General features: G+C 37.4%; 1 protein-coding gene across 1 annotated transcript in view; it reads right to left on the bottom strand.

Moving 5' to 3' along the window:
• Positions 1 to 12,500, bottom strand: part of gba2 (glucosidase, beta (bile acid) 2) — a 20,885-nt gene that overhangs the window by 931 nt on the left and 7,454 nt on the right. Inside the window, exons 2-16 of the mRNA XM_083541588.1 lie at positions 10,821 to 10,912; positions 10,612 to 10,727; positions 9,623 to 9,841; positions 9,063 to 9,302; positions 8,373 to 8,629; positions 8,130 to 8,255; positions 7,786 to 7,970; positions 6,718 to 6,822; positions 6,468 to 6,575; positions 5,544 to 5,695; positions 4,813 to 4,919; positions 3,460 to 3,602; positions 2,809 to 2,924; positions 1,156 to 1,347; positions 1 to 759 (exon numbers count right to left, since the gene is read on the bottom strand). The exon at positions 1 to 759 is cut by the window's left edge and continues 931 nt beyond it. Of these exons, the coding sequence (XP_083397714.1) occupies positions 493 to 759; positions 1,156 to 1,347; positions 2,809 to 2,924; positions 3,460 to 3,602; positions 4,813 to 4,919; positions 5,544 to 5,695; positions 6,468 to 6,575; positions 6,718 to 6,822; positions 7,786 to 7,970; positions 8,130 to 8,255; positions 8,373 to 8,629; positions 9,063 to 9,302; positions 9,623 to 9,841; positions 10,612 to 10,727; positions 10,821 to 10,912 (2,425 nt within the window). The 3' untranslated portion in view covers positions 1 to 492. The remainder of the gene's footprint in view (positions 760 to 1,155; positions 1,348 to 2,808; positions 2,925 to 3,459; positions 3,603 to 4,812; positions 4,920 to 5,543; positions 5,696 to 6,467; positions 6,576 to 6,717; positions 6,823 to 7,785; positions 7,971 to 8,129; positions 8,256 to 8,372; positions 8,630 to 9,062; positions 9,303 to 9,622; positions 9,842 to 10,611; positions 10,728 to 10,820; positions 10,913 to 12,500) is intronic.

The raw sequence follows: 12,500 nt of genomic DNA, 5'->3' as shown, positions 1-12,500 counted from the left end.
TGGGAATATATGATTGGATTTTTCAAGAAACATTTAGTCATGCACCTAAACAGTGACTTTCAAATAAATCAAATGTGTAAAACCAACTCAGGGTTTAACCTTTTGTGCTCCAAAGTATAATCTACCGTGGTATATTTTAAACTTATCCTCTAATTATATTATACCAGAGTACAATTTAAATCAAAGCATTGAAATCATATGAACATGGCAGCTTTGATATGTATTATTAAACTAGAGTGAGGGTGGGACTACTGTAGTGAAACGACAGAATTAAATTACTCAATGCAAATATTAATATGATAATCATAAACTAAAATACATCATTCTAACTGGAAAAACTCTAACAAACTCAAATCGACACAAACCAATGCCTTTATCATTGTAGCCCAGGTCTGAGTGGTATTTGTTTTGTGTTAATCCACTGTATGTAGAACTTTTCCCCAAGCAGAAGCACCACAGTTCTCAAAGTTCAGAAGACCTCACACACAGTCATTAATGACAGTTCTCTTTAACCAGTTCATTCTGTAAATCAGTCTCTGAACGAGCTGCCACACTGCCTGGCTGCATAGTCTTGCTCAGGTTCCGTCGATTCTCCAGGGCCAGCTGCATGGCCCAGATGCTGAGAGGTCTCATGTAAGCCAAAGAGCGATAGATCCCTTTTTCACAGTATGCCTCAGGAGTCTGAAAGGCCATTCCGGTCTGCTCCCACACGGTCCGATAACAACCTTCAGCGGTGTGAAGACCTTCTTCTAACAGACCCTGAGAGCAAGATAGACAGCTGACATTAATACAAACTACATACTTATGAGGACCAAGAAGTACATTCACTTAAAAAAGCTAAACAAGGGGTTGAGATCAAGAAAATCAGTAAGTCATGTGGTAACAGAGCAGTGCGTAAAATCATGCTTCAGTTAATGTTCATATCATACTAAAATCTTGAGATCTAACATCACTAACCAACCAAGCCTCAGTGAGATACGTTAAGGTCCAATTCTTTCATCTTGAACTATACCTGCAGGATATGACGCATTAAACCGCCGCTTCAAAACGGCAGAATCGATTAATGCACGCATGAGCCTGTGACCCAGTGTTCCTAATAAAGTGGCCAGCAAGTGTACGCTATCAGGAAATGCGGCCATTAAACGTCAAACTGACCTCATGGATCATAGTAGCGGCCAGTCCATAGACAACACCAACCCAGACCTCATCTGACTGAACACTGGAGCGATCAGGCACACCCTCTGGTCTCATGCCATTCACAGCCCCCATCTCCCCTTTTGCAAAGCTCATCACGTTCAAATCAAACACAGTTTTCAGTGCAGTGAGGATCTTCTCCTTAGGGAAAACCTAAAAGAAAGTAGATAAGTTACACATATGCACTTGTACAATTATCCGCAAACAATTCTAATACAGTTTGCATTCTACTCATAATCCTGCTAGAGAGAAAAAAGGAAGAACATTTTTTTATTGAGGTTTTACAAAACATGATGTAGCTTGTTAAAACATGGTTCTACAAGCCCACAATTGTACTGTAATATATATATATTACAATGACATTTTTCAGTTGTTATGTATATAATTCCATATATAATTCCACATGTGTTAATTCATAGTTTTGATGCCTTCAGTGTGAATCTACAATTTTTATAGTCATGAAAATAAAGAAAACTCTTTGAATGAGAAGGTGTGTCCAAACTTTTGGTCTGTACTGTATGTATATATAGTGCCCCCACAAAGTAAGTTTCTTTAGACATTTATTTGCTGACGATGATGCACAATTAGACAAGAGCCCCCTGACCTCCACCAACTTTGAGTTTTAACTGGAACGCTGCCTGTGCAAAATGATTTCCTGGCTGATATCTGAGACATCCCTCAGCAATGCTCTTGTGGCTGAATGGGCACAAAATGGGCACTCATAACCATATTTCAAAATCTACTGTCAAGCAAAAGTATAGAAGCCATTTTAGCAGCAAAAAGGAGACCACGTCTGTGGTAATACTCTTGGTTTTGGAACGGGATAATCAAGAACAGACTCGGGTGGAATGGTCATGTGTCCACAAATTTGTGGCTATATAGTGTCGAGCCGGCCATAAACACTAAAACATAACCCAAATCAAACTGACAGGTAGTTGTTACACAATGACCATGTTTATCATGCTCAAAAAGTTTTTTAATTGTAATGCACATGCTTAAAGTGTATTTAACTAAATACAAGTAAAAACAGACTACTATTCTAATATGAACCTTTACTATATGTTGCAAATCACTAGATATTTCCATATTTTCAGTAAAAATCTTCAATTGGAATTGTTTTTTTTTCAGCTGTTTACAAATTAGCAAGTGATCAAATGAAAGCACCACCCTGATCTGTTGATCCCTGTTTGGCCTCATTACCTGCAATCCCTACTGCATTACAGCCAAGTCCTGATCTCATAAAATGCACAGTTTTCCAAGTCAGCTGTGATGTTCTTAATAACATTTATGCCAAGTGGCACAAGCCCTTATCCAGAGCGACGTATAAGTCGCATTTATTTTCTAAAATATGCAGCGGAAGTGCAAGGGCCTTGCTCTATGTCTAGTAAGTGCAAGCAATTAATCTCTCACCCTTCTTATCAAACATCATCAGAAGTCCGATGTCTTAACCACTGAGCTACAACTTTCACTTAAAAAAAAAAATAGTAGTAGCATCAAATTAATGTACCGAATTGGCCAGAAACACTAATGTAGCTCTTAAAGAGATTAGTGCTCGTGTTGTGAGGCCAATGTGGCAAAGCAGAATCTGTAAAACAATAACAGAAAAGAACCAACCTCAAACTCATCATCTCCTAATCCAGATGCCCTGAGGAACCACTGGCCTGCACACTGGTCAGACATCACACTGTTGGACATACTGCGACCACTGCTGTCATAGTTATAGTACTTGCCTGGAAATAAGAAGCAACAGGAGGAAAAGAAATTGAGAAATTAATAATAATAAAGTGTGATAGCTAGCTAATACTTAAGTCCTGATCAAAATTGGCATGGTGAAATATGCTAAAATACTAAAAATCCTGCGAACTGAAGTATGATAAGGAAGATATTATTCAAATGGGAATAATAGAATGTTTTGCATTGCACTTAAATTCACAAAGTACTTAAAATGCCAGACTTTCTTAAAATACCAACAACTACACACAAAAAAATATATAAGTCCAGTTTACCAACAGATTAAGAATAATTTAAATATATTATTATACACCCTACCATACCTTATTATACATCCTACACAACAGAAAAGTTATTTCATTTAGTTCAGGTTTAGTTTCAGTTTTACTCTTTCTGCAGTCTGTTTCTGGAGTTCTAAACTCTTCATATATATAAAGAGTAAATCACACGCAAAACCCAATTTGCCTTTGCTTGTGTGCTTCGATCTTGTTTGGGCAGAATTGACTCATAGTTTTAGTCTATAGGTAAACTTACCATTCCACAAAAGTTTATCGAAGGCGGCGCTGCCTCGATTCAAGACGTCTCTGTAGCGCTCATACACAGAGTCACTTTTCAGAAGTCGTGCCATTTTACACATCACACATACTGAAGCCAGCCACAGACTCCCACAGTATGCACTGAAACACCACACATTAACAGCAAATGGGTTACTTTTCTGTTTTTTTATTTTTTTATTTAATCTACTGAAACAGCAATTGTATTGCTTCCCTTCCACCTCCCAAACATGTCAGTAGATGAACTGACTACACTAAATTTTCCATTAGGTGTGAATGAGTATGTGCATGTTGCCCTGTGGATTTCTGCTACATGTTTAGTTTATCTAGGATCCTAAAAAGGTATGTGGACCATCACATGTTTTTTTTTTTTTTGTGTCCTATTCCAGATTTGGACTTTGCTCTAATATTAACTTCTACTTTTCTATAAAGGTTTTTATTTAGATTTTGGAAAGTGGCTGTGGGTTTTTTACCCCATTCATCTACAAGAGTATTTATAAGGTCAGACATTGGTATTGGGAATTGATGGGAATAGGCCTGAGGTTTAGTCAGGATTCCATTTCATCTCAAAGGTATTCAGTGAAGTTTAAGTCAAGGCTCTGCAAGCAATTAACATTATACCACATACATGGGAATGGACCTCACTTTGTGCAAAAGGGGCATTGTCTTGCTGGAACCGGTTGGGCCCCTAAACTCTTAATTAAAGAGAAATTGTAATGCTCAGCATACAAAGTAGGTATGTGCATCTTAATGATGCATAGCCAGCGTTTCAATACGTTAAAGATACATTAAGCTACTGATGCGGGATGATGCAGCTCTACCTCTGGCATGTTTATATGACTCTGGGGACATGCCTCGGTCGCCATAGTGTTGTGATATGCCATAATCACGTAGCCGCAGTGGTGTTAAGAGAAACAATTTAGAGAGGAGAAATCAATCTAAATATGAAATACTGGTCACTTTCTAAACAATAAAAGTATATACCTACTAATAATTAAATATATAATAAACTTGTTTTTTCCTAATGCAAATATGTTAAAAATTATGCATCTCAATACAAATGCATTTTATATGCATCCCACCATTATGCTGATGCACCACTGTGAATCAGTCAATCGTACCAACAAAGGCATTCTATTTAAATGCATGCTTCAAAAAGCACCAGTTTGCGAAAGGCCCACATATGGGTGTGATGGTCAGGTGTCCATAAAGTGCATGCTCGACATATTGCATGTACTATGAATATTGTAGATAGTTATGTTCACTTCAGTTAACCACCAGGTTTACAGCTGTGAAACTCAATAAAAAATCTCTTCTTTCAGTTAAAACTTACCTGGGTCCCGTTACTGTCCACCCATCATATGTCTGGTCAGCATAGCCAGAATTTTCTATTAGGCCGTCCCCATCCTTATCAAACTTCATTTCAGTCTCCATTACCACCTGAGAGAATCAAATAAACATCGGGTAAGCTGAGGGACATGTTCAGCCATGAAGTGCTTAATGTTAGTGTTAATGCAACTACAACAAAAAATTAAATAATGATTATAATGTCAGTGCAGTCCCTCAGCAACTCATCCTGCAAATAACAGTATGATTTTCAGTTTACTAAAACTTACAGGATAATAAAACACTGTATTTACAATGAATTCCATAATTACTGGAATTATTGGTCAAAGGTCCTGAACAAAAACTTGTTAGTGTAATTTAGTTTCACTTAGAAAATATTAAAGATATCTAAACTTCGCTTGAAGTACATTAATATTATTTATCGATTTCAAAATAAAAATATATTGGGCACAATTTTTTGCACTCCATTATCAACACAAAAGTAAATGGTCTTTCTGAAGGTCGAAATGATGCTATCCTGGGCTCCGACCTGCTACTTCCACTGTAGGTCAAATATATTATTATATTATATTATAATATTATTGTATTCCTGGAAAAAAAGACTGACAATTGCACTCTTATTTAAGCAGAAAACTGTTTCTGATTTTCTGTTACACGGCAAGTGTTTAATAATACAATTCCTTATGTTTTATACTATTTTGTTCAAATCCAGCTTACCTGGCAGATAGGCCACAGGTCCTTTAGGTACTGCAGGTCTTGAGTTAAGTAGTAGTCACGATACACTTGCAAAACAAACTTCAGGTTCAGGTCTTTCCAGTCTGCGGTATCGTGAATTTGATAGGCATTGACACGTTGCCAAGGCTCATCATCTAATAAACAAGGAAAATGTGTGTTTTTCAGTGGCTCCACCAGAAACACTTTTCTTGCCGAAGAGACAAATTATTGGTCATGTGCACAAATGACTAGAAAAACCTGCTGCTCTGCATTTGCCTATACTGAAGCTGTTTACTGCAGTTGTCGCAAGATTTTAGCCCTAATCAGCAAATAATTAGCATGGGGTTCATTAGACATTTCAGGGGTATTCAAATAAAGAAAAACCCTTTAATGTTTCATGTAAAAGGAACAATACAACAGAATGTCACTACTTGAAAAGTTTTTTTTTTTTTACAGATATACTTATGTAAATGAATGCAGCTTCTTTTTTTTTTAGATACATTTTATGTTCTTATGAATTACTCAGCTCTTCTGTTACGGTTTTAAACTACATGTTTGTATCCAGTATATAATACCAAGCACTGTGTTATTAGTTAGTGTTTGAATAGATCTTGTGATTTTAATTTTGTGGTTATAGCACTTTTCTTTTCCTGGTCAGAGGGGCCATCTCTCCAGCTACCGATGCTGCAAAAGTCAGTTAACTTCATAAAATATTCTAACAACAATGACCTCTGTCTCAGCCTTGCTTCTTAATAATCTATTCAAATCTGGATTTAACGTAAACTGCTATATTTGTTAAGGCAACATGAGAAAGTCAGTCTGGTTTAGTATAAAAATAGGTTGCTATGAAATAAGCAAAATAACTCACATGAAAGCAGGAAGTAAACGCTCTTGTACATAATAAATTATAGTTGAATTATTACAAACCTGGGTCTCCAATATCATGAGGTACTACATTCCTGGTCTTAACTGGTGAGCAATGCCCATCCATAAGATTCACCCTTTGTGTGGGGTCATACTGTACCACGCTGCCAGCTGGGAAGGGAGTGAAAGAGGGAGGAATAATGAGACGAATGGTTAAAAAAAAAAAAAAGAGGAAGAATTAGGGAAAAGGGTGCAGATAAAATACACACTTAAAATATATAAACCCACAGGATGCAAGAACACTTGCTCTCACCAATATCATACTGTAGACTCAATGCCAGTTTGGGCCAGAGCATGATAAGTGCGAAGGAGGCATAGAAGTGCACGTCATACGTGTTGTACATCCTGTACTCCTGACCTACAAAATAAAAATTAAAAAAGCAGGGATTCAAGGGTCATTCAGCTGGTGGATATATGCAAAGAACATCGTCCGGAATCATGCCACATGATCACTTTTTTCAAAGCACAAATTTACACTTTATGGCCAAAAGATGTGGACACCTGACCTTAAAACTCTTTTTTGGAAGCCTTCCCCAAAGTGCCCCCACAAAGCAAACAATTGTTTATAATATCTTTGTAACATTAAGATTTGCTATACTTAAGAGTTTCTTGCATGACAGTGCTACTGTACACAATGCAAGTTTCTTTGAGACATTGCTGACGATGATGCACAATTAGACAAGAGCCCTCTGACCTCCACCAACTTTGAGTTTTAACTGGAACGCTGCCTGTGCAAAATAATTTCCTGGCTGATATCTGAGGCATCCCTCAGCAATGCTCTTGTGGCTGAATGGGCACAAAATGGGCACAAAATGGGCACTCATAACCATATTCCAAAATCTACTGTCAAGCAAAAGTATAGAAGCCATTTTAGCAGCAAAAAGGAGACCACTTGTGTGGTAATACTCTTGGTTTTGGAATGGGATAATCAAGAACAGACTCGGGTGGAATGGTCATGTGTCCACAAATTTGTGGCTATATAGTGTCGAGCCGGCCATAAACACTAAATCAAACTGACAGGTAGTTGTTACACAATGACCATGTTTATCATGCTCAAAAAGTTTTTTAATTGTAATGCACATGCTTAAAGTGTATTTAACTAGATACAAGTAAGAACAGACAGATCCATTTATTTACAATCAATGGTACGAAGCAGTTTTTAAAATTGTTTTATTTCCAGTGCGTGCTCTAGGCCCAGTGTACAGAGAACGAATCTGCGAAACAACCTGAAAGGAATCTTGGGCACTTACAACAAAAGCCTTCGGTCATTATTTTTTTTAAACAAATTCGATGGTAATTCTGGAGAATTCTAAATACTTACCCTCTAAATAGGCAAAGCGTCCGTATTCCTTGAGGACTGGGGGCTGCGCAGGAAGACCACCGTCTTCTGGACGAAGCCCTCCACTAACATCACAGTCCTCAGGAAGCTCCACCCACACCGTCCCCCCGTCCACAACGAAGTATAATTCATTAAACAAGGCTGATTTATACCAGGAAGGCAGAGAACTAAAATAACAGACAAAATATAAGGGTTATACACAATTGCGTGTGACATTACTATGATTTCACTGTACAAACATGTATTTCAACCAGAAGCCTTTAGATCTAAACTTTTTAATTTTTCGTCTCTCTAATTCATGTAGTTAATCCCGAAGGATCTCTTACCCATCTTCCAGAATGGGTCTTTGCCATTCCTCGATGTCCTTCTCCCAGTCTTTGTAATGTGTAAGAGCATAATGCGAAAGACCTGGACCCGCGTCTCCTTTGGTACCATAGTAACGTGCATAATGTCTAAGAAAACACAACACACATTGTTACTCTTTTGCAGTCACTGAGTGATAAATGTCTGATCATGTAGATAAGCGAGCAGACTTGTTTCTTTATTTTCTTTTTAACAGGTGTGTATACCGGATGTGCTCCCTTTCCCTCGAACCAAAAGTAATCTTTGGCATGTCCCAGGCCAGGCAGAACTCTAGGCTGTTGTGTCCATGAGCAGGCACAGAACAGCCCACTGCCAGTGCTGCTGCCACTGTCTCTCCTCGCAGAGTTGGACGGCTGGAGTCGTTGGGTGAGTCTAACTGGCCGTCACTCATCAGGTCACTCCAAACGGCCTTTCCAGTGTCATTAGGACTGAATGCAGACTGGTGGGTGATCTTTCTATTGGACTAAACCACAATAAAAAATTAAAATAAACATTAAAAAAACGTTTGCCACCCAGAAATTTCTAAGAGGGTTAAGGGACTCGTTCAACTAGTAATCACAGCAATTTGCCAATGAAAAAAATATGCAACTTGAATGTTACTAAAAAAAAAACCCACAAAGTCCAAAATCCTAAAGATTTTCTAGAAACACATTTAATTCTAAATTAACATTTAGTGGACACTTAATTCAAAAAATGTTTCTCATTAATTAAACTGTGTGTACAATTAAGGTTCATGTGTAAATTGTTACTATAGAACCAATAATGCACTATAAGGATAATTTAATAATAATAATAAATAAATAAATAAATAAATAAATAAATAATCAAATTCTGTGATTTGCCTTACAGCTGTTGAAAAGGAATCAACAGCTGGTCCCGTTAATAAGGCGCATCACCTGTTCTCGAGCTGCCATACACAGTGTGTACGGGTTTACCGGTGAGCAGTGGTGAAGCAAAACCCCTGACACTGACTCGTGCTCTTTTTCCAAACGGAATGGTTCGTTCCAGTGGCCCCCACATTTTTCATCTTTGTGGCCTGATCCATTGGCCATGGTAAACATGATTGTGACGTCCAGTGCATAGTTGTTCTTGTTCTCTATATCCCACACGAACACACCAACCGGAAAACTTGAATCCTGTGATTGTAGATATCAAGCAGAGCAGGAACAATGTTTATAACATAAATGTTTATAACAGGATCCGTCAGGGGAAGGACATTTGAAAGTTTGTGTAGATGAGAGTAAATGTTTAACAAATGTAATTGTACAGAACACAACCGTTGTACTTTAATCCTGATACAAAAGTTACTTACAATTTTACGACATGTTGAAATACTAAATTGAAAAGCCATTTTTTCAACTGGTAACTGAAGGACAAAATGTATGGGCTTTATAAGGAATTAAAGCATAAGACTTGTTAATCATGGATTGGTGTAGTGCAGTGTTCAAACAATCACCTTGTAGTTGTGCGGAATGACAGGTGACACCTGCCTGCACGTGAGCGTGACGTTCTGGCCAGGCAGTTGGTAGACGGTCCATGCTCGAGGATAGAGAGCATGGTAGAATGCAAACGCACCGCAGTAACCCCAGTTCCAGTCCTGTAGTGTGTGAGGATGATCGGTGGACAACACTTGCTGATAGATTGTTTGACCTTCCTTACGTAGGCATACTGTGAACTGTGAGCAAGGAAGAGAATTGGGTAAGGAGCAGGTGGATGCGCATACACACATGCAGGTGTGATGATGGAAAAATTCCATTTCGCGAAAATTTACAACCCTTTTAATCAAACAGTAAACTGGTACCACTAGTACTGCTGTAATTATTGTTAATATTCGTATGCCCCAGAATCTACCAAAAACAGCCTAGAACATATCTGCATCTTTACTGTCAAAACAAATGCTGGAGTCTATCAATCTTCAAGAACATGCAATGTAATAAACACCTCCACAAGCACCTAGCACACATTTGTTACAGGTAAAAACAGGGATGATATTTCCATATTTCCATACACTTTCCTGGAATAGGTTTGGGAAGGAGGAAAGAGTCAAGTTCTTTTGACTGATCGCCTATAATGTAATGGTCGCCTATAGAAACCTATAATGAAATGTTTCTATTCTGATATGAATGTTTTCCTCCACGATCACTCTGCTTCCATCCACACTACAGGAGGTATTTCTGAACCGTTTGTTGAAGACTGTAAATTAGATGCTATGGCTGCAGTCACCAAATATCAATCCCGGTGAAAATACATGGACTTTGGAAGTACAAGATGGACATCATCTCCAATATCATCAAAACACCAACTGCGGGAGTATTTGTGTTCCAGAGATTTGTAGAATGTGTCAAAGTGTATTAAAGAGGTCATGGAGGCTCAGGGTGAACCAACACCTTGTATTTCATAGATTTTCATTCATCACCCATACATAACTAGAGTCATCCACTCCACCTGGTCAGCAATGACTGTTTTGTAGTCGTACATTCCCGGGTTAAGCTGCCACCTACAGAACTCCCCCTTCCAACCACGTGTAATGCTTCCTCCACCAATTCCACCCAGGGGGGCACCTATACACAAGAAGGATCATTATAATTATTCAGATTATTCAAGCAGCATTTTTATTTTCTTTGCCAGAGGTCTGTACAACACTGAGCACTTACCATAAATCTGCCTCAGAGGCAAAGCGTTGAATATATCTATAAAGGGTGCTTTCTTCTCAATCTGGGTTCTCTGGTACCACCATTTCAAATACCTGCAAATACAAATCGAATAGCTTTAAGAAGAATTTGAAACGCTACTTTTAAAACAGGAATCATATTTACCAATGTTTCTATCAGACTAAATGAGACGATGCTCGAAAAAAGGCTTTGCACCACTTTCACTTTTTTAATTTTTAATTCCTTGCTTTTCCACTATGGTTTATTGCTGAAAGTTGCAAGAAATATATTTTGAGATTTTTGATAAATAGTTTATAACTCAAAATATCACATGCACACACACGGTCATATCAAAATAGAAAGTACTTAATAACAAGTGAATTCTTCCAGCTGATTGAAACACTTCTTGTATTAGCTGATTATACACAAGTGTAGTGATTCAGGGGTATTTCAGCTCGTTCTTTTATACAAAGCAGATCTTTTTTTATAGCCTGTGTGATACCAGATACATGCTACTGGTGCATATCCAAGAAAAACTTTCTAAAGCTGCCAGAATTTGTGGGTTTTTGAACACAAGGTACTAATTTAGCAGCCTTAAAAGCATGACACAATATCTCCTACCACTACTACTCAATTGTTGACTAAATTATTTCATAATTTGAAAATAAAAATCTTGACTATATTTATAAAATATCAAATTGGCGTTTTTTGGTATTATATTAAAGTGTGTGAGAGATGATTGTTGGGTAATTGATATTTTTTATTTTTAATGGAAGATGTAAAATGCAGTTAGCGTCATGCCAGTCCAATCTGCATCAATATTATATACATCATTCAAGTCTAATTTGTACTGTATATATCATAACTACAATGATCTCTCATTAATAGCATTAAAATTATGAGTAAAACTTGTTTCCTGTTTTGCATTACGCAAACACACATTTTATTATTTCATTGGTGAGTATATTTAGATATTGTTTTATTAGTATGTTTTGATAATGAACAAGAAGAACAGAAACTGCCTCAAGTCACTATGTGTCTAAGCCCCAAATGAAGCCAGGGAATAGCATTCGTTTCTGAGAAATTCAAACAGGTTTCTATGTTTGAGTTCTCTGTTGTTGTTGTTGTTGTTTAACTTGCGTCACATTTTCAAGTTAGGCGTTTTTGTTTTAAAAGCACATGCAGACATCCTGGATTTCCACTAAAGAATTTCCTATTAAAAACAGACTTCATTTCTCTCTCTCTCCTCCGCCCCTTTTTTTGGTTTCGTTTTTTTATTTTTATTATTCATTTGTAATTGTTTCCCTCATGTTTTGATTTGCCTTTCCATGGTCGCCTTCTCATATTAACAACACAATGTTGTTATATTGTTATTAATATGCTTGAGTGCATGCTGTGTGTGCTGACTGATCGGCTCTGTTGTTGTTTTATTTAAGTTTTAACAAGAAATTAATAAAAAATTATAATAATAAAAAAATAAAACTCAATTGGTGCTTCAAGCCTGGAAAGAGCAAAGCAACACAAAACTGTTCTACTCTTTTCTGCATGACTGAGAGTATTGATATGGTCTGCAGTCTCCACCAAAAGAGTAATGAGCGCATTTCAGATTCAAAATCAGAATCAGGTTTATTGGCCAAGTGTGTTGACACGCACAAGGAATTTGGTTCCAGCCGTTAGTGACTC

This window comes from Silurus aristotelis, assembly GCF_946808225.1.
Source record: "Silurus aristotelis genome assembly, chromosome: 5".
NCBI classification, from domain to species: domain Eukaryota; kingdom Metazoa; phylum Chordata; class Actinopteri; order Siluriformes; family Siluridae; genus Silurus; species Silurus aristotelis.
This window is presented reverse-complemented; position numbering and strand designations above follow the sequence as displayed.